The sequence below is a fragment of the Desmodus rotundus genome, chromosome 1 (assembly GCF_022682495.2).
Source record: "Desmodus rotundus isolate HL8 chromosome 1, HLdesRot8A.1, whole genome shotgun sequence".
NCBI classification, from domain to species: Eukaryota; Metazoa; Chordata; class Mammalia; order Chiroptera; family Phyllostomidae; genus Desmodus; species Desmodus rotundus.
In genome coordinates this window covers 16,605,015-16,627,799 of record NC_071387.1, presented here as the reverse complement: position 1 = coordinate 16,627,799, position 22,785 = coordinate 16,605,015, and the positions used below count along the sequence as shown (strand labels likewise).

Here is a 22,785-nt window from a genome sequence, read left to right as displayed (position 1 = left end):
CTTTTTGCCTGGGTTGCTAGGAAGCTCATAGTTCCACTTAAATATAAGTTAATTATAAATGCATTAACAATTGGTAAGTAGATTATGTTGAGTGTTAAAAGGGTGCTAAAACACACCAATCACAAAAGAGATGCTCAATAAAACAATTGCCTAGTGGATGAATGACTGGAGTTGGAGGCAGAGATCCTTTTCACAGACACTGGGCAACAGCTCTGCTTTCGCATTCTGCCTGTCACTCTCCACTCCCCAGAAACCCTTTGCTGCTAATAACTGGTCTGAGAGCACAGGTCATTTATAAACAACCCATTAAACAAAAGTCCACAAATCATTAGTCTCTCTTCTCCTGGCATGTCGACACAAACAGGTAGTGGTGTGGTAAGAACTTGGTTCATACATCCCAAAGTACGGCTCTCCGGCCACCTCACGTCCCTGAGCTGCTGGACCCCAGCGGGCGGCAGGGGGACTGCAGCACAGCTGTATGAGCCTGTCCAAGGCCCGTTCCCTGAAACGCAGCTCAGCAGAGGCCCATGAAACACCACCACAAACGTATGCACAGAAGTACGTGATGGGCCCACTGAGGAAATGAGAGGCACAGGGTTAAGTAAAGGCCAGGGGAGGTGGCAGAGAAGTGAAGACTCGTTGGCCAGGTGGGAATACCAGCATCTCCTTTTCAGTTTTCTGTAATGCTGTTTAAATTCGCCTTTCATTAGGGCCTGATAAAGTAGATTTTTAAAAAATCAAAAGTTCATTCCCTCTGCTCTCTTTTCTTTGAGTTGACCTTCCCCAAAGGCTCCATGTGAAGACACAGAAGGAAACATTTGCTCTGCTGCTGGCAGCTCCAGGATCCCAGAGGCTGGGACAGGCAAAGCCCCTGCCTCCCAGGATCTTGGCTCCTAAATGTCTCCAAGAGTCGAGGCTGTGCTAAAAGGAAAACCACGAAGGACCAACGCGGAAAAAATGCTGTCCGTGGGGGTAATGCTGAGAGGAATCCGCAGGAGAGTGACAGAGCCACCGTCCCTTTGCAAAACAGCTCAGGAGAAGAGGACAAAGCAAATTCCAGAAAGATATCGATTCCTTTGTAATGCAATTCTTCAATTACCCACTGAGCTTGCCTTTCAGTCTCTTATAATTTAAGTAAATTCCTTTACAAATGTTCTTTTAAATTTTGTCTCTTTATTCTTTTCTTTCTTTTTTTGGAGAAAAACTAACACGATTCTGGGAGCCTTAAATATAATTATTCAAGATGAGCCCCGATGGTTTTGCGATGGACTGCTTTGTTGGCTCGAATCAATGTCTGTAGCACAGCCATCCATCAGGAAAATCTGTTCCTATCGATACCACCTTCTCGGCCATGAGTGGACGCGTGGATGGGGTGTTTCTCCTCACTGACCCTACATTCCCACCCCTCATCACTTCCCATGCATCCTCAGTGAACAAGGGGCTGGACAGGCTTCCAATTTAACTCACCCTCAGACTGAAGAATCGTAATTCAAGGTGGATGAATCAACCATCTCTTAAAAAACGGACAGATTTGATAACATGGAAATGCACAGCTCTTGTGATTAAATGGGCATAGGGCGGCAGTAAGTTATATACCAAAAATAAATGAATGTGTTATAGATTTTACATATATTATATACATGTTATAATGATGTTATCATATACAATGCTACAGATGTTATATATTTTATACATTACGTGTATGTATACACAGCTATAACAGCAATAAACATGCAAAGGAATTCTACTTCCCTATTTAAATTATACAAATTAAAATAGGATATTTTTTTGTCTATCAGATTGGCAAAAATGAAAAAGAAGTTGCCAAGGCGGGGGAAAATGAGGTTTCTCATACACCGCTAATGTCGGTAGGAGGGCCGGTATAAAAACAAAACTCCTCCCCAAGAGCAGTTTGGCAACACTTACCAAAGCCTTAAAAACCCGGTCTATCCCCTGGGCCAAGGCCACCTGCAGAAAGACAGCCCAAGGAATGACTAGAGACACGCTTGAGGATTTACGTGCAAGGATGTTTAAAGCAGCAACACGGATGACATGAAAAACAAACAGTTCAATAAGAAGAAATTAGTTAAATAAATTGTGTACCTCTTTGCAATGACATATTATACAATCATTAAGAATCATGTTCCAGAGTCGTTTGTTAAGGTGGGAAAACAGTCGTGATACACTGTTGGGTGGAAGGAACAGGCTCGTGTCCAGGTTCAGAATGGCAGAGAAAACTCCCAGCACGAACACACACACACACACACACACACGTAGGCACGTGGGGGCTTGAAAGAAAGGAATCACATCCTCCCATAGTGGTTATTTCTGGGGGGAGGAGATTACCAACGATTTTTGTTTTTCTTCCTTTGTGTTTCTCTGGGGTTTCTGAGTTTTCTCAATCGAACGCATACATCTCAGTCATTCAAACACACACACGTACACAGACTTTGTTTTACAAGTCCAGGCTGACTCCACTACCCCTCGTGGTTCCTACGAACCAGACACAATGGCCCTCTGTTGGCCCGCTCTGGGATGGGTTGACGCCCACCAGCCTTTCACACGAGGCCCTGGAGACCCTGCTCTCATCCTGTGCACACACGTGGACAGATTCAGTGACTCCACCGTTCAGTGACAGGACTTCGTAAGTACGAGTCTATCCTAATGGGGGTGGACTTGAGGTCACAGTTATCTATTTAGCCAGTTTCCACGGACAACATACAAAATAACATTCTGACAAAGGTCAGGGCATGATCAGAGAGATAAGAGAGGAAAAAGCCGGCGGGGGTTGGGGGGGAGGCAGAGAAAGAGTGCCCAGTGCCACTGTGCGTCTGAACTGTAGTCAATAAAATGCAAAGAGCTCTCCCGGGAAAAGGCGGGGCAGCCATGGCCTGGGTTGTGTGGTTGCCTTGCAGCTCTGCTCATCAAATGACTGCAAAACCGTTTCCATAAGGGCAAAAATCAAAGAAGACACATACATTTACTGAACTCTGGCTCTGGCCAGCACCGTGCTGGGCGGTACACCCAGCTTCTCAGAGAGAAGCAGTGGAGAACAGCGGCAGTGAGGACACGCTTCGCAGGCAGGAAGACCTGGGTTCAAATCAGATCCCGCCACCGCCCACCTGTGTGCTGGTGGCTGGTCACCACCCCTTCCCCCGCTGGGTTTCCTCTTCCTCTCCCTGGGGGATTCACGAGAAGCCCTAGCAGAGCTGCTGGTGGCACAGGAAAGACCCTCCCTGGTGGCCACACTTATTAGTGTGCTGAGCATCACACGTATGTAAGCATCTTGTGTGGTATGCATTTTATACCAGGAAGAGCATCGTCCAGCAGGAAAACAGACACAAACACAGTGGTTTGAACAGAGTGGTAATCATCCAACGTTCAGATTAATAGATGTGCCCGGTGGTTTAACACATTATAAGTGAGTATCCTCATTTTACAGATGGAGAAATTAAGCAGAGAAGTTAAATAACTTGCCTGTCATTTGACTATTACTCTCTTTACAATTTTTTGGGAGAGGAATCTGAGAATCAGAGACGTTCAGAGGCTTGTTCAAGGCCGCACAGGTGCAAAGCGGCAGAGCAGGGTTTCGAACCCACAGGGTCTGGCTCCAGGGCCCAGGCTCTAGCATCACGGCATGTCGCCTCTCTCTGGTGTTGGGGTGATGGACACATTCCCTCAAGTCAACAAAACTTCTGCCACTTTCCATTTTTGTGACAACAGGCAAGGGACAAACTCTTTGCAATTTTGCAACATGAAGCGATAAAAGTGGTACCTACCTCAAACCCAGTAGGGCTGTGGCGTGGTTTAAACGCGTTTATACAGAGAGAGTACTGAAAACGGTGTCTGCCTCACTGCAAGCCCTCAATACAAAAGGTATTATCGTCCAAGGCACAACCCAAGAAAATACAAGGACATAGGTAATATCTGTGTCAGGCAGACCATCACGCTGAGGGAGCTGAGGGGGAGCAGAGAAGGCTGCCAGCTCCCCCCATCTGCAGGTATGAGGTCTGCTGGGAGGGTGCACTGGGGCCGGTCCTCACTGGGCTGCAGGTGTCTACACGTTGAGAGAAATAAAGCCTTGTTTCAGAGGAGGGTGTGTTGCTTGTCCGGCCACGTGCAGCAAAGGGGCTCAGCCTCTGTCCTGCAGGCCCCCAGCTCCAGAGCGAGGAAGCAGGCAGGGCCCGGTTTGATCAGACATAGATTTAGAAGGTTAGCCCTGCCTCCAGGGTGTTGAATGGACTGGTGGGCAGATGAGCTAGACGGGAGACAGCCAGCCAGTGAGGAGGGCACTAGAGTTCACAGCAGCGACGGCAGAGAGGAGGGAAGTGTGGCGTGAGATGTGCTGGGGAGAGGCTAAGCCTGGAGGGTCTAACCTCACCAAACCCCCAACAGGGAGACCATGGGGACAGGCAGCAGGTCAAGGGTACTAACTTGGGAAATGTCCACGTTGGAGATCCATGAGCCAGGACTTTCAGGGCAAATAAAGATTGTTCCTAACACTAAACAAGAGTTGAAAATAGAAATGAAAAAAAAAAAATAAAGACACCAAAAGCAGGCACAGATCCTGCTCAGAAACAATATGGCTAGAAGAGGGGTGAAGATGTAGACACTTGGGGTAAGTGAGAAAGAATCCGAGGGCCATCGGAACTTCCTGACCTTCCCAGCACAGGACTGGAAGGACTTTTGGAAGCGGGAGAGTGTTCAGAGAGTTGGGAGAACTCTGGGAAAGGTTTGGGGGCCCCAAGAAGAAAGGGTAGGGAGGCAAAAGGAGAGAGAGAGAGAAAAGGGTAAAGGTCACACTGGGTCCAGACACAACAATGGACACTACACCCTCCATCCAGGGCCAGGAGGACAGAAATGCAGAAGAAAAACCCTTCCTCCCCAGGGACTTAGGGGAGAAGCTTCCCTCCCTACATGGGAGGGAAACTTCTGAAAGTTGGGCCACTTTTCTTTTCTTAAATCAGAAACCTCTAATGAAGCCCAGCCCACCCTGACAATGAACCATGTCAGATATGGTTCAAATCACCTACAGGGCTTTTTTCCGGTGCAGATGCCCATGTAGTCAGGTCACCACTTCCACCTGTGTTCATTGCTTTGATGGGTTCTGGAAACAGCCGTCTCCTCACCCTCCTCATCAGGGCCCCTGGGAAGCCCATAGAGGAAGGATGCTGGGAAACAAGGTTGGGGATGCAGCCGATTCTGGGCAAGGTGTCACACACTGGCCTCTGGGCCACGGGTCTGTCTCGCCTCCTCACATGTTTAAGGGCGGCCGGGACACACAACTCCATCCCACGGTTGGGCTTGATTACTGCTGTACAATGAAAATGCAGACAGTAAAACCCAGACAGGAGACATTTTTAAAGAAACTCTGTCTACATGGGAATACCAACTACATCGAGTAAATGACTCTGCAATTCAAACCGCTGTGATGGGTCACAAGGGCTCTGCATCCCCGTATTTTCTTCCAGTGGCACTTTTATTTTCAACAAAGCAGACACAACAGAAGACTTGCAAAGCCGAGCGAATGCAGTCGATAACAGTTTTTGTTACAGTGCTTGCAGGGACCTCCGTGGCCATAGTTTTCAACCTTTGGATGTGCAATGGCAACAAGAACCATTTGTGAGTACCACAAGGCAAGTTCAAGAATGGAGAGTCTGAGTCACAGAGAGGCAAAAGGAGCTGCTCAAGGTCGCAGCCAAGTACACCATCAGATGAACCCAGGTCCCTCTCCAGAAGCCTTCTCTAACTTCTTGAGTACAGACCTCCCTTCCCTTGAGTTTCCAGTATGTTAGCTGACCCTGCACATCTGGACTCATGCTCCAAAACAGCTAAGGATGAGGACAGGGTGGGTCTGCCGCTCTGGTCCGGTCCATGTGGATACACGTGGAAAGGCAAGTGGGTTGTAAGGGAAGCAGTGCTTCCCAGGCCCCAGTGTGGGTCAGACTTGCCTGGGGTCTTGTTCATTCTCAGTTAAGCTGTATTTGTGAAAGCCCCAGCCCCTAGGTCTTTGGAAACACCCCTTCTGATGCCACTTCACTGCATTCCTCCCCTGTAGCCTGCAGCTTCAGAATCGGGCAGAGAGCACATCTAGGGACTTGTTTATGGAGGCTGGGACGTTCGCCTTGCATTCAAAGTGGGGAGGACGCTGACATCACAAAAACTCAGGTACAGAGGAAACAACCACGAGACCGGCTGCCAGATGAAGCAAAACCACGGCCAATTTAGCAGACGGAACATAAAGTCTCAAAGGAGGCAAGAGGGCTGGGACTGGAAAAGGAGAAAAAAAAAACCCACGTGTGCATTCTCAGGAGAGAATAAAGCAGTTTTTAAACACACAAGTGATGAGCAGGAACTTGGCCTTCACCTGAAAAATGCTGGGGTTTCTTGAAACCTGAATGGTGTTATTGTTGCTGTTGTTGTTGCTTTTAAAACTGAAAAGCCAGGAGATACACCTCACCCGAAACTGGTTCATTGATTGCTTCAGAATGCATAAACGATTCTATTTTGGAATCACAGGCACAGTCTGGCTTTGTAAATAACCCACTTCTAGAAATGCGGTTTTAAAATTAAGAGTAAAGTGACAAATGAAATAGCCAAAGGGGTCTCGTGGGGTAACACTGGACTCAGAGGATGAAAAAGGCCCACAGACATTATTTTTTAAAAGGCATTCCACTAAAATACAGTTGGCCCTGAACAACGTGGGGGTTAGGGACACGGATGCCCATGCAGCCACGCAAAAGTCTAAGTGTCACTTCAGTCGGCCCTCTGCATACTCGGATTGCCAGCCACCAGCTGACCTTTCAACAACGCGGGTTTGAATCGTGTGGGTCGACTGAAAAAAATCCACGTATAAAGGGACCTGCGTGGTTCAAACCACACTGTTCAAGGGTCAACTGTAGTAGCGGAGAGTTTCCTTCCTATTTACCACATTTTTTACATCTATTACATCATTTGATCGCCATAGCCATCCCCAGAGGGAGGCGGGTGGGGGCCGGCTATGCCCATTTCACAGTTCTGAAGACTGAGTTTAGAGATGTCATGTGATGTGCCCACAGGCACACAGCCAGCTTCGTGGTAAAGCACAAAATAGATCCTACAGCTTTCCTCGATCTTCCTAGCCAGCACCCACTACATTGCAACACACAGACTTTGTTCAGATGTCACACTCAGCAACGAAGGCATCCTGAACTCACCACACTGCAGTGGGAGCAAGATCATTCCATTCATTTGACAAATATTCGTTTAGTTATCAAAGCACCTACTCTGTGCCAGGCACTGCAGTGGGACAGGGGTACGTCAGTGAGCAATGCAGATCATATCTGTGTTCTCGGAGCTTACTTGTCGTGGGGAAGGCAGACGATAAACACTGTGAACTGTCCTAGACAAGCCCACTGAAAGAAACTGAAGCAGAATAAGGGGACGGGCGGGGGAGGGGGAGGGTAGAGTGGGAGGCGGGCCTGTGGAGGCATGCAGATGTCACAGCACTTAAAACAGTGGATGTCCTGTGGCCACGAGTGGGTCCATTTTCCCACTATCACCTGCATGGCTCCCCTAGGTCTCCCCTAGGTCAGGGGTCTGTACCATTCAACTCAGCCTCCAGCCTCCGGCCCGGCTGTGGTCAGTGCTGCCCAGCGCATGAATGGACAAATGGCTCTGTGTGATGCTGGCTGGGCTAACACAGGCCACCTTCCCTTGATGTGTGGGCATCAGACTCCCCCTTAGTAAAATGAAGCCTTTGAACGGTTCTTAAAGGCCCTGAAATGTCAGGCACAAAGTGATGCCTGCCTGCCTTCCGCAGGGGGCTGTCCTCGTCTTCCAGGAGGCTGGCTATGCAACGCTAGGGCTGGGTTCCCACAGGGAGGTGAGGCGGGAGGACCACCTAGCTCCTCATCCCAATGGTGAGCCTTGCCTAGTCAATTTCACGTCCAGTGAGCATGACTCTCTCACCTCCCTGCCTCCCCTGGGAGGGAGAAAGCACCTGGCACACAGTAGGCCCTCACTATCATCAGCCTCCACTTTTCCCAATGGAGTCCCAGTAAAGCAAAGTTCAAAGACGAGTGCGCTGGCCTCGCGGCGCCACCTCCTGCAGCTGGCACCAGGGTGCAGGGAAAACAAATTGAGGCCTGACTGCTGCTCCTTGCACCCCTTCCGCCTGCTGTGCCGTAAAAGTAAACATCGACACCAGCATCTCAGACACGGCCCCAACCCTGGAGTGCTAGAAGTACCAGTGGGCTCAGTGCTTCTTGCTCGGGGAGGGGGCAGGGAGGGAAATAAAGGAAGAAAATGGATCAATTTTGAAAGATACGCATTTCAGCCTCCAGCCACCTCTATCCATTAAATGTCATCCCTTCTGATCAGTCTCTGGTCCTTACTGGGCATCAGCCAGGGGTCCTTGAGCAGTGAACTCCCAGGTCACCAAAGAACCTTGCTGGAAAGCCAGTTGGAGTGTAACCCCTATGGACGCCTGCTTCAGTGCAAAGCCCTTTGCAGGTCAGAGCCGGGTATTAAGACTCGGAGGAGGTGCGCATGCGCCTGAGCGTGAACAGGCACGCGAGGGGCTGCACACTCTTGACAGGTGCGTACAGGCTGTGTGCTGTGTGGCGGAAGGCAGGCGGAGGTGGGAAGCAACAACACACACAAAATCCCATTGGTCAGGGGTTAAAGGCCCATACTTATCTCTGCAGCTCCCTCCAAATGACGACTCCATGGCAGGTAATAAACAACGCTGGGTTTGTCGGGAGGGGGGCAGCGGTGACAGAAAAACCAGAAGCCAGCGCTGGAGTGATTCGATATTCCTCTCATGCCCATCTTAAAAGTCAGAAGGCAGGAATCTTCTACTATAAAAAATATCGACTCTTAAAAAAATACAGGCATTCTCTTCCACCTTACAAAATGCTTCTTTGACTTGAATAGTAAGTAACCAATGGAAAGGATTTTTGTCCTGCATGGACACCAACATTTTCTGCAACCTCGAGGATCAGCATGAGCCGAAGAGACAAGACTAAATGAAAGAAATGGACCCTCTCGATGTCACACTCTGGGTCCAGCACCCAACATCTATTCAGCAAAGGGTCTGTTAATAGTGTGTAGTGTGCTTTCAACCTGTCACTGCTGGTAGGACCCACAGGACTCGAGACAGAGTGCAGAGCCAGAGGAAAGTCCATGCATACCCATGAGCGCATTACCCACAGTTTCCAAGCCGGAATACAGGAAGGGCAAGGGGGTGGGGGTGGGGGGAGTGGGGGAACTGCGTTACAGATACAAAGTCAGAACCAGGTAATAATGTGTAATGGCTTCGGCTAGCCCTGTGCAATGGAGAAACGACAAACGCGTCATTCAGAACATGCCAAACCGACTCCAATGGCATATTGATATGGACAGATTCTTCCCAGGTTATTGTGCAAAAGGAAGGATTTGATTCTTCCCAGGTTATTGTGCGAAAGGAAGGATTTGCTAACGCCAAGTGAAAGGGTGGGCCACGGTGTTTAACTGCTGGAACGTTTCAAATTTTAAAATGTTCCTTGGATGTACCCAGGGGGAGGCAGAGACTGTCATGAAGCCGTTTAATTTTTATCAAGATGAAACACTCAAACGTACATACCTCCCAGCGGTACCTGGATACCTCCTGTCCTGCTACCTGCTACCTGCAGAACCAGGGGCTCAGAAAGCAAGCGGGAAAGTGAATTTGAATTTGAGTGCTCCCAGCACGGTGCACGCCATGACCCTATTGTCATTTTCTCGTTTACGCTGGAGTGGCACCAGGGGTTGGTGTTCTTGGGTCGAGGGACAGCAGTCAAGTTCTCATGAGTACAGTGTGTAGCCCATCAATTTCCTGATTTAGTAGGAGGCTACACAGAGTGCCAAAATTCTCATCTCCCAAGACTTAGCCAACCTTCTTTACTCTGCCTGGAACAAAAGCAATTCCGAAAGAACAAGAAAACATTGCATTAGACATTCTAAATGCCTTCTGTGTAGCACTTATGGAGCAAATCACTGACTGTCTGAGCTGAAAGGGGCCTTGGGCAGCCCCTGGCCCACCCACCCCAGCCACAGAGAGGGTCAGTGACTGGCCCAAGGTCACACAGTAAGTTGGCAGCAGAGCCCAATGAAGCATCCCTGGTCCCTGGACTCCTTGGCCAATTTGTCAAGCATTTTTGGCGGAAAACCTTTGAAAGGTCTCCTTTTTTATTATTATTAGTTTGGCTCCTGTTCATTCAAGATAGATTTTTTTTTTCCAAAAATCAAACATTTCAACATAATTGCAAATAGCAACTGGCTTGCCTTATCTGGACCTGTCACTGCTGATTTAGCAAACAGGCTTTGCGAGAGAGATGGGAGCCTCACTGGACACAGGATAAAATCCTCACTGAACTGCCCTGGGTAACAGCGGATGTTTGACTTGTCAGAGAGAGAAGTGGAAAACACTTTGTTCAGTCTCTTCTGTTCACTGGGAGGAGGTGACCCTCTCTGACTCATACACTCTTAAGTAACTTGATTCCTACAATTTAATCTTCTTTTTATTACACGTACACAATTAATCTCTCCTTTGGGAAGCTCAGAGAGTCTTCCCCCTGCCCCCCACTTCTTTCTACCAGCAGGAGAAAATAAAGATTTTAAGATGAAAAACACATCTCCCTAATAGCTAAGCTTGATAGCTAAAATATGGAAACAGCCTAGGTGTCTACTGACAGATGAATGGACAAAGTAGCTGTGGCGTGTGTGTGTGTGTGTGTGTGTGTAATGGAATATTATTCGGCCATAAAAAAGAAGGAAATTCTGTATCTTTGTGACAACATGGATAAACCTGGAGGGCATTATGTTAAGTTAGATCAGCCAGATACAGAAAAACAAATACTGTATAATCTCACTTACACGTGGCATTTAAAAAAGTCGAATCATGGAAGTAGAGACCAGAGTAGTGGTTGCCAGGAGCCAGGAGGTGGGGGAAATGGGGAGATGGTGGCCAAAGGGTACAAATTGTCGCTTATAAAATAAGTTAAGTTCTAATGCACAGTTAACTAATGCAATAGCGAACAATTCCATATTGTATACCTGGAAATTTGCTAAGAGAGAACATCCTAAGTGTTCTTAGCACAAAAATAACTGTGTAAAGTGATGGATATGCTCATCAGCTTGATTATGGTAATCATTTTACACTGTACAGGTATATCAAGTCATCACAGTGTTCACCTGAAATACATACAGTTTTTATTTTCAGGTACGCCCAATAAAGCTGGAGGAGGCAGCAAAATAAGTAAACAAACAAACAAGCAAGCAGTCAGCCCTCCCTATCCTCAGATGCAAAAGCCAAAGATAAGAAAACAGACTCACAGAAACAGAGACCAAAGGGATGGTTACCGGAGGGGAAGGGGTGGGGAGTGGGTGCAAAAGGTGAGGGGGAATACAGGTAATAATACTGCAATAAGTTTGCTAGGCGATTGCTAGAATTAGTGGGGTGATCACACTGTAAGGTTATAAAAATACCGAAACACTATATTGTATACATGAAACTAATCTACCTAATATAATATTGTATACCAATGATACTTAAATTTTAAAAAATTTTTCTTTAAGATCAAGCAAGGGACTTGGGCATCCTCAGATTCTGGTATCTGCCAGGAGGTCCTAGACCCAGTCCCCCATAGATACAGAAGGACGGCTATAAACAAATAGAATGAAATTGAAGAAGAAGAAAACACATCTCCTATATGCAGTGCAGTGTCCTGGAGCATAAAAAAGATACAAGCAGAAACACCGGTGACATCTGAGTGACACCTGAAGTTCATTATTAGCAATGTACCTTCACCGTGAAACCCCTGACACGGGGCCTCCAGCACTATAGCTTAAAGTGGGGCTGGGAGTACAAATCCTGGTGAGGGGTAGTCTGCACCTAGCAGAGAAGCCAGGCTTCTTTTGGCTTTCCATTAGGGGACTGAATACCCTTAATTTTGTGGAAATGTGTCAACAGCTCCAGGTGTTCTTCTAAACAGTCCCTGACCTTCCCCTCTCTCTAAAATAAATAAATAAAATATTAAAAAAAAAACCCACCAGTCCCTGAAACTGCCCACCCAACCTGTAACGCCAAGGCGGAGGCTCTCCAGGAGGCCACAGAGACAGGTCCCGCCTCCTTCGTTTTAAATTCCACCCACGGAAAGTCTGTCCCCCTCTCTCCCTGGAGTTAAGGTGACACAGAGCAGTACTCATTTTGCCTGTTGCTTCCGGAGGGTCCAAATGGGTCCATTCCAGGCAGGTTATGTGTCTGCACTGGCAGGAAGAGGGGTACCCCTGAGACAGCTCAGTCTGCCTTAGCAGGCACCTCCGTAGGAAAAGTGGCAGGGACAAAGGGACTGCTCAGCTCACACAGGCCCCCGCCCAAAGTCACTTCTGCTCGTGTCAACCTCTCCCTCCATATCCAGCAAGGGTTGGTTCTGGGGCTTAAAAACGATGCCATGGAGAGATTAGGTTTTACTCTGGAAGCAACAAGAGTAAATGAACAAAGTAAGGCCTGGTGCTGCTGTGAGTCAGGGCAACAGCACCTCGGTGTAGTTCAGGGAGGTTAACGCAGAAGGTGCAGAGCCTAGGTAACCAACGAAATGCAAGGGGCTGGAACGGAAACTCTTAGCCAAGCAGCCCCAGGCTTACAGGCATGGCTGAGCCGGGGTGTGAATTAAAGGGAGAGTCTGTGTTTTTAATGTCCAGGTTACCTGAGGCCTTCTCAAAGTCTATCACCTTGTGATAATTAAGTTACCCAGGTCTTTTTTAATTGCCACTACAATTGAATCCACGTTTATAAGTGACCGTGTGGGCCAAGTATTTTTCAAGTATAAATTTATCACCTGGGAATTCCAGACCTCTTAGGGCAAAAGGCTAATGGATTACTTCTTTACACATATATGGAATGTCAGCTAAAGGAAAAAGATAAACGTGGGGGGAGGAGGCCGAGAGGGGAATAGGTGCATAGAAATCCACAAAGAGCTTTGTCCACTGCACCCACACCCCCAACAATATAAACCCATCAGCCTTCTGCCAGAAGCAACAAATAAATAAGTTCCCAAAATCCTCAGGAGCCTCCTGTCAGGGCAGATGGGTTGGGGAGAAAATAAGGGAAGCCAAGGTCAGAGATGAGACGGTCATGTCCCAGGTGAATAGTCAGGAAGTAGACTCAAGATGAACCTGGCCACAAGTCACTGCAGAGCACACAGGAAGCAGCCCTGGACTTCGGATGCTTAACTGTTTCCCAGCAGCCAGCAGGCCCTGGGTTGGAGTTCAAAACACCTGCACTGAGGAGGACCAGAGGCAGGGTCAAGGGGCAGGGCAGTGAGAAGCTGGGTCATAGGCCAGCCCAAACCCCTAGGAAGCATTTTCCCCGAAGAAGCAGAATCTCATTGTTCCTTTTCCCACAAACTCTTCACTTCTTGCACACAAAGGGGGTGTGTGTGTGTATGTGGGTAAATGACTGCAAGGAATCCTTGAATCCACACACAGACCGACACTACTCATCTCATCCTCCAACTGGTTTTCAAAAGCCCTTGGCATGAGATTAGCCAACACAGGCATTCCTTTAAACAGGATGATTAAATCCCTAGAGGTTATCTTTCTCAACTGACAGAAAAAGTACAGCTACTCTCAGGTGAGGGGGGGGGCGTTTGCTTTTGACATTCAGGCAGGGGCCTCATTTCCAACAAGGTTAGGGAATCTCATCAGGTCCTGGTGCCCCATTTCCCAAGTGGAGAACGAGAGGTTCAGAGAGGACAAATTACCCACCGTGGGATATGCAGCCCGCTCCATAAGCAGCAGGGTTGGGCCAGAGCTCTGCAGATCACCAGCATGGCCTCCTCGGGCCACTAGGAGCAGCGAACAAAACTTTCTTTCAGGGACAAAAGCCTAGAGAATGAGAATAACAGCAGAAGCACAAGGCACCTGCTGATTCCTAACCATATGCCAGCGGGGACCTTATCTCTTTTAATGCTCATAAGAATCCACAACCTTTTTCACACTTTGTGATCACACATTTGCTGAGTATTTGATAAGGTCTGTCTCCCACACACCAGCCTTTATGCCCAAGGAAAGCAGGGTCCATCACCATATCCCATTGAGGGTGTCACATCTATTTGCTCAATAGACTAGATGTTCCTCTTTTAAAGAAACATTTTTAAGAAAAATGGAGCCCGGAAAGGTCAAGTGATTTGCCTACGGAAACACAGCATGGAGCTACTGCCACCACGAGTTGTTGCGCCACTCCGCCCTGAACTCATCCCCCAAACCAGACCCTACCTTGACGGCCTCGGCGTGGGTCACCCGGGACAGGGATTTGTCGTTGACACGCAGAATCTGGTCCCCGATTCGCAGCCCTTCCTTCTCAGCCAGAGAGCCTGGCTCCACCAGCGATACATAGATGCCCACGCCATGCTCCGAGCCCCCGCGGATGCTGAAGCCCAAGCCCTCGTGTGCCTTGGCCCGCCTCAGGCTCACCAGGCGCACCTCCCCGGGCCCCGCGCTGTCGGGGCCGCCCCAGGAGGGCTGCCTGTAGGGGGCGGTGGCGGGCAGGTAGAGGCCCTCAGCGGTGTACTGGTCGAAGAGCAGCTGGTCCGAGCGCGGGATGACCAGACGCAGCATGGGCAGCAGGCGCCGCTTGACCGGGCTGTCCAGCAGCACGCGCAGGGTGCTCACCAAGTCGAAGACGTTGCGGCGCGCGTGGTACGCGTTCAGGCAGTGAGTGAACTGCTCCCGCTCCGGCTCGCTCAGCAGCGCGGTCAGCGCCTGGTGCAGCTGGCGCACGTTTGCAGACAGTAGTCGCAGCCCCGTGTTCCCTCCGCCGCCCGCCCCGGCCGCCGAACCCAGAGAGCCGGTGGAGGACGAGCTCACCGACAGGCCGTCCAGCTGCGCGTTCATCTCCCCGCCGAGGCTCAGGAGGACTCGGGGCGCGCGGTGGGGCAGCTGCCGCACCAGAGGGCACTGGCGCGACAGCTGGATCTGCGGAGCGCGGAGATCGTGGCTGGAGTCTAGGTTTGGGGGCGGGGAGGGGGGCACGAAGACGGCGTCTGGAGTTCGGGTTTGGGGGTGCGGAAACAGCGACTGAATCCTGGGGGTATCGCAGAGATCGCTGCTAGACTCTCGGGTGCGGGAAGACGGAGGGGGTCGTGAAACTGGATTCCGCGGGGCGCAGAGACGGCGGCTTGAGTCCGGGCGAGGCGGAGACGGCGACGGGATCCTGGATGACAAGGAGTTGGCGGCTGGAGCCGGGAGGTCGCGGAGACTGCGGCTGGAGCCGGGAGGTCGCGGAGAGAGCAGTTACATTCTGCAGGGCATAGAGACGACGGGTGGCTGGAGTGGGGGGCTCAGCACAGCTGACCGCCCCGTCACACCACGCCCGGGGCTCCCCCAGCCAGGCCGCCCGTTTCTCTAGGGCTGGGGGACCCCAAAATCATAAGTTGGGATGGGGGCGCTCTAGAAGCAGAGCCCCCCAAACCGCAGCCGGTGGAGCATCGCGGGCGTCCAGTAGGGGGTGCGGGGCATGTCCAGGGCAGTCCCGGGATGCAGCAGTCCGGGGACCCCAGCGCCCCTGCACCTTCGGGGCACAGACGTAGCCTTGGGGCCGCGAGCCCACACTTTGCGAACTGTTGAGCCTCCTGGGGGCCGATCTTCCAGCGAGTTCCGACGCCGCCGCCTTCGCAAGCCTAGCTTTGGCCCCGCCCCCTTCCCCCTCCCTCTTTCCCCCCTTCCCCGCGGGCTTTTCAGGAAATGACGTCCCACCTCGCGCTGGGCGGTTGCTTGGAGACGGGGTGAAACAGTCCAGCCCCAGGGAAAAAGGGGTGAAAAGGGAGTAGGGTTGGGAGGAGCTCCGGGGGTACTGTGAGCCCTCTTCACTTTTCCAGCCGAGAGTGAACCTCAAAAATGGCTCTTCCGCGATGGAAGCATGTGCATCAGGATCTCTTTGAAGCAATTAGCCAGCTAGCTAAATTAACAATTGTGGCGGAAAATAGCCAACTTTTTGCCTCTAAAATATCGAATGTTTCAGGCTCAGTTTTCTACCTTAAAACGTTGCGCTCTCCTTTTGCACGCGTTGACATACAAGTTCAAGTGTTTATATGGACAGTTGTTGGACACCTGCTGTGTTCAAAAGATATATACAAGTATATACTGGTGCCTGTAGGAGCCAACTCCTCTGCAAGGATACATCAGACTGGACCCCTTTCCAGTCTCCGGTAGGCAAGAAAACCGTTTTCAGAAACGTCAAATGTGCACAACGCTGACGCGCGCGCACATACACGGAAATGCATGCATATAAAACTGATGAAATCTGAATAAGGTGGGAGGATTGTATCAAAGTCATTGTTCGGGTTGGTTGTGATCTTATTAACACTGGGGGAAACTGGGTGAAGGGTAATGAAATGTCTATGTATTATTTCTTACAACTACATGTAAATCTACAATTATCTCCAATATATTTTTTTTAAAAATGTATGAAATGGGTTGGAGATAAATATTCTACACCTTCCCATCCCAACACAACATGGCAAGATACTCCAAGGTGTGGCATATAGTGTCTCACCTCCCATCTCTCTCCCCTAAATACAATCTCAGTGAAAGCCGGTGGTTTTACTCAAGGGTGACTTTCTAGCAGTAGGGGTGGGGGGGAGCAGTAGTGCCATCCCCCCCCCCCCAATCTCCAACCCAAAGTGCCTTGCTTAAGCCGTTCTCCTATAGAAAGCTATAGTGTCCCTTAAAATATTCTGGGATTGTCATTGCAGAACCATCTGACGTCTGCCTGGGGAAGGGAGAGATGGGGTGTCACTGGGAGACGTTGGTCAGAGCGAGACCCAGAAGGATGCAGCCCTCATTCTTCCACTCATTTGTTCACTCATTTGATTGCTCTTCATTCAACATTTTCCAAGCACGGAGGGGCTGCTCTGCTGGGTCATGTGCTCCATGCTGGAGACCCTGATTAAAAAGACGTAATCTCTGACCCCAAGGAGGTCACAGTCTAGCAGGGGAGAACAACCACGTACATAAATAAATAAAATTAAAAGCCAGTATGATAAGTGTTATAATGTCCGAAAGAGCCCAGGCTTAGGGGAGGAGAAAATGGTAAGGACTTTACAGTCAAAGAGGTGACATCTAAATGGGGAAGCCCCTCAGGGGAAAGGACTTTCTTTTAACACAGTGGGGGACGGAGAAGGACTTTAAACAGTGATAGCGCTTTCCCAAACCTGAGACTAAGAATTGACGGCATATTATTCCCCCTAAATCCTCAATTCTCTTCTTCACTTCCCTAAGCCAGACCTAGTCAAATTAATGTCCAGTGAACATATTTGACAAGGTGCGTTAGCCAATTAAGCTACCTTTGGACATCTGTATTTGAGCCCCAAATTTAGCAGTTAATGATGTGTAGCCTTCTTCCTCCTTTCTTAACTGCTGTTGAAGCCTTTGATGCAACCAGTAAAAGATATTTAAGAAAAAAAATCAATCTGCACACCCCCAAAATATATTAATGGCATACTTCAAAATACCACCCAGCAGGGCTTAATTGTATGCAGTTCAGGTTTACTGCAAATGTATTTCATGCTTAGCTTTCACTTAGTTTGTGTTCTGATTATAATTACTGTGATTGGCTTGATAAATGCATCCCAGGAGCTAGCATCCCCATTCCCAACATTTTTATTTCTATGCAAAAAAAAATGCTTGCAAGAAGGTACTTTGCTTTAGGTAGGAGAAACTACCTTGCACACAAGTCTTAGGAGAAAAAAATGCTTTCCTTGGCAAACATCAGAGACCATCTAGGATGCCTTTCTATTATTGTTTAATTTCATAGAGGCCGATTTGGGAGGGTAGACACGTTCAAGAGCACGGTGAAAGAACTCGTTGGGGTTTCTTCCATCCATCTTGCATGACCATCTTCGAATGAGTGTGCAGTGTGTCCCCTTGATGAGAGGCAGCGTGTAACTGTGCTCGAACCTCAGGAATCCTATTTCATGTCTGAAGATGTGCTTGTTGTTCAGAAATAAGGTCTTGGAAAGCCAAGACGTCTGGGCTCCCGAGGGCTGCCCTGCTTCCTTCGGGCCCAGAGTGCAAGAGCAGACCTGGCCTTGGTTGCGTACTGCTCTCTTCAGAAGGAAAATATAATTCTCTCCTGTACGCTGCAGGCTTCCCTTCCCTGTCTTCAGCAAAGCCACTTTTCATAGTTCCTTATCGTTCCTCAGCTCCAGCAAGTCAAGCCCTTCTCCAATGGATGTTCCTGGAAAATCCTGAACACCCGGGAACAGTTGAAAAGGCAGAAAGAAGAGTGAATTGTACTCAACTCAGAAGTGCTCTGTGTTGAACTGGATGTTTGGTTGTTGTTGGTTTATGATGTGTTTGTTTTCATCAAGAGACACCACACCCGGCTGCAGTCTGGATAGCAGGAGGAAAGCCACTAATCCACTCTCAGAACCTCCCCGATCTAGTTGAATGACCCTCCCCAAAAGGCCTCCCTCCTCAGCTGTCAAATGGATTTTCTAAACCTCCTGTCTCCCAGAGGCAGCCAAGCACCATGTCCTGTGTTGTAAAGTTGATTCTTTTATTTTTTATGGCAATAAAAGGCTTTAAAAAAAGCTTTTTATAAAAGGCTTCTTCTATTCCATAGTCATTTGGAGCGTCTCCTCTTCCCTCTTACCGTCTGGACTATAACCTTAGAAGGCAGTAGAGATTAGTTTAATTGGAGATGTAGTTCCCATGGACATGTAAAAAAGTATATGTTTATTCAGTGCCAGACATTGTTTATAAACACTTGTATTTTAACTCACCCGATCCTCCCAACTATTCTGTGAAGAGAAATACCACCACCACCTCCATCATCATCACCATCATCATCATCATCATCACCATCTTGGAAAACTAGCCAGGAAACTGAGACATGAGGACATAACGATCCCCAGGGTCACAGAGATAGTTCATCAATGAATTAGGATTTGAACCCTAGGATTTGTGCTGTGCAGCCTCCCAAATGTTTGGTTCACTGATGCTGAAAGGTCCAGAGGAAATGGTACGAAGACCACATTTTCTCAAAAGTTGGGCCGGGAATGTCTAAGATTAAAAAGTAGCCACCTACTAACGATTCCTGGTTGGGAATCTGACATTTTTGTGTCAGGGAGAATGAGCAGGGGTTTAATAGAGGAGGAGGAGGCTCAAAGCCCTCTGATGTAGGTGTCTCTCAGCTCCGAGGCCCCTAGAGAAGGGGATGAGCAACTGGAGTTCTCTCTCCAGGACCACAGCTTGTCTCTTCCCTGCAGTGTCAGTGGGGATGGTATCAGCAGAGAAAATGGAAATGTTCGCCTGTATGCTTGGTAGATAATGCAGGGAATATTGATGGAAGTGCGGGGAGATAAGAGAGATGTGAGAAAAGAGAAAGCACAAAAGCATCAGGAGGAGGGGAGATACAGGTGTTTATCTCGGGTTCGGTGTAATCACCAGTCTGTCTCTAGTCATGGAGAATCACAGGATGTTTGTGCCAGAAGGGCGTTAGAGCTCAGAGTCGCTCTCCAGGTTCAAATTCCATCTTTGATATTCGCTACCTGTGCGACCTTGGGTAAATCATGGAGGGCTTTTGTGCCAGAGTGCCCTTACCTATAAAATGGGCACAGTGGCATTGTCAACAGCATTATTACGAATATTGATTGATCTCATGTATGCAAAGTGCTTATCACTCGGCCTGGCATGTACCGAGGCACTCCATGATGCTTGGCATCGTGGTTAAAGCTAAAGCTCTTCCCACACAGGAGGTCCTCAAGGACAGGGCCAGAACCCCTTTATCTCCGTGTCTGGTGCTCAGCCCCAGGATCACCACATAGGGTGTGTTCAGTAATTATTTGTTGAACGAATCCTTAGTTCCTTCTCTCTCCCTCTGTGTAATACATAGGACAACCAAGGGCCGGAGAAGGTCCCTGTCCTGTCCAAGTCCCACAGGGAGCCAGTGGTGCCTGTTCCACTCTCTCTCATGAGTAGCGTAAAGGGAAATTTACTGAGTGCTTGCAGAGAGCTAAGCACTTTACAGGCATCTATTCTTTTAATCCGCCCAACCATCCTGTGAAGCCGATATCATGATTACCCCCACTTTACAGATGAGGAAACAGTGTCTGAGCTATGAGGCAGTTTCCCCAAAGTCTGTGCTGTTAACCACCCACATTCCTAACCCACTACACACTCTTGCTGCATCTTGTATGAAGACAGATGGAATAGAAGCTGACTTCTCTCACACAGCTTTGGGGGGAAATAGCAAACTATAACGATTGCCATAATAAATATCAGGGAGCCAATTTGGCGGCTGGAAAAAGGCAGAGCAGTGGAAGTGACCTTATCAGGCCTGCTGTGTTGTAATCCGATTGCTAGGAAGTTTGGAAGAGCTTCTTTAATCAGGGGATTATACATTGGTTATGCTGGCACATTCACTCCATACACACATCAGGTTGGTTCAGATTAGAGAAGCCCCCCAGCAAAAATAACCTTGCACACATATCAGCACGGTTCACCGGGGCCTCATCCATGCCTGTGTTCACTCCTTCGATCATCATTCGAACTTTACTAAGCTCCTCCTTCGTTCTGCCAGGTGATGTTCTGAGTCAGCAGGAACAGACCAAGATGCTCCCTGCCCTCCTGCAACCGATAGTCAGGGGCTTCTGTGTTGTGTGGATCAAATATGCTAAAGGGCGGCAGGATGGGAGCATCCTGAGCTCTGACGTGAGGGTTCCACGCAAGGCTCCCCAGCCCGCATCCCCTCCTCTGAGCCTCACTCCCCAGTCCTTCGGGCGTCTCAGCAGCCGGATCAGTAACACAGACAGACTAGGCTAAGTAATTCCTGGTTATGTAACCTTGGAGGAATCATGTCTCCTCTCTGAGCCTCAGTTTCTCCATTCATAAAAAAAAAAAAGCTATAAAAAGGGTTATAAAAAAATGGTTGGGAGGCTAATGAAGGTAATGTGTGCAAACCACCTGGCACGGTGCCTGGGACCAGGGCTGCTCTGGGCTGCTATAAGAATTGCTTTGAGAAAATAACTCCTTGGCTTTGCTGATCTGGAAAGACCCTGTAATACTTTTTGTTTGAATAGTGAGGTGCTTGAATTTGTGGTTGATTGCCTCATTTCCTCACTGATCCTCCAGGAAGTTTTTGTTTTGTTTTTATTTTTAACTTTAGTTTTCAGGGGATTCTGAAAAACAGTGCTCTTCTCAGGACCGTCTGTACCTGCTGGCCAAATCCTTTCTCTGGAGACTCAGTCTTCTCACCTGTACAATGAGGCCCTTGGAGGCTGTGATCTGCAGGCTTTTTGGCTCTGAGAATTACCTGTTTGTTTCTAAGATGGAGGAGGAGGGAGGGGAGGGGAAGATGAAGAGGAAGGAGGGGGAAGGAAGATGAGGAGGGAAGTGCGAAGTATTTTCTGGGGGTTCTGGGCAAATTTAGATTTAGAATTCTGTCCCTGGCTCCATGGTTGACTGATGACTCTCCCTCTGACTGGTTTGAGGCTCTTAATGTCTCTTTGCCTCCGGGTTTCAAATAGCAGCTAATAGTCCTAGCTGCCTTTCAGCAGGTTTGGGGATTGTGCCTTTGACTTTGACCATTTTCAAAGACAATCAGAAGACATTGTCATTACATTTACAGAGCCCAGTGTGCCCAACTGCTTGGCAAATTGCGTCAAAGGATCTATAACTGTTACAGAAGAATGCTTGCTCTCTGCATTCTTTTTTATTCCTTGGAAATTTGATATCCTCATTGACCTTCCATGAAGGTAACCGTAATGGAGTTTCAACATCCTAGAATTAGAGTGGTTTTTTTTTAAAGTCAGATGGAACCTTAAAAATAATATTCATTTATTCATTCAACAAACATGTATCAAGTGCCTACTATGTGCCAGGCACTGTGCAGGGGGCTAGCAGAGCTGAACTCTATTCTTTATTCTCATGGATCCTTTCTAGTTGGAATATCACATGAAGAATAATACTGGCTATGTGTTGTAACAGAGTGTATTAGTTATCCAGTGCTGTGTAACAAATTACTACAAACCTGCTGGCTTAACATATATTTATTTCCTCAGTTTCTAGTCTGATTTAGCTGGTTCCTCTGCTCAGTGTCTCACAAGGCTGCAATCAAGGTGTCCGCAGGGCTGTGTTTTCATTTGAAGGCTTGACTAGGGAAGGATCTATTTCCAAGCTCATTTAGTTGGTGGCAGAGTTCATCTTTTGCCACACAGTGACTGAAGGCCCTGCCTTTTTGCTGGCTGTTGGCTGGGGGCCTATCTCTGATCCTGGAGGCTGCTCACAGTTTTATGGGATGTGGCCCACACGTGACAGCTGGCTTCTGATTCAAAGCCAGCAAGGGAGTGTCTCTCTGCAGTCTGCTAGCATGGAGTCTTCTGAAAAAGTGCCATCCCATCATCCTCACCATGTAAGGGAACCTAATTAAGGGTCACCTTTGCCACACACTATTGGTTAGAAGCAAGTCCCTGGTTCTGCCCAAACTGAAGGGGAGGTGATCAAACAAGGCCGTGACTCATTGTGGGGGTCACCTTAGGGTGCGTCTGTCACACAGAGGAGGGAGAAAGTATAACAAGTGCCCGTAGGAGGAAGCCCCTGATTCTCTCAGGTGATGTCACAAAAGCTTCCTGAAAGGGGACATTTGAAGGGCGACACTTGGAGGATGAGGAGGGGATCACCAGGTGGACAAGGCGGGGAGGGCAGTCTAGGCAGAAGGAACAGCACGAACAAAGACATGGAGGCAAGAAGGAGAGCAAACTGTTCAGGGAACAGCATCCTTGC

At 48.7% G+C, this 22,785-nt stretch overlaps 1 protein-coding gene across 5 annotated transcripts in view; it reads right to left on the bottom strand.

Moving 5' to 3' along the window:
* WHRN (whirlin) overlaps positions 1–15,686 on the bottom strand; it is a 76,934-nt gene extending 61,248 nt beyond the window's left edge. For all 5 annotated transcript variants that reach the window (XM_053921355.1, XM_053921357.1, XM_024562463.3 and 2 more), the window contains exon 1: positions 14,278–15,686. In XM_053921355.1, coding sequence (XP_053777330.1) covers positions 14,278–14,895 — 618 coding nt within the window. In that variant the 5' untranslated portion in view covers positions 14,896–15,686. The remainder of the gene's footprint in view (positions 1–14,277) is intronic.
* Positions 15,687–22,785: the final 7,099 nt, after the last annotated feature.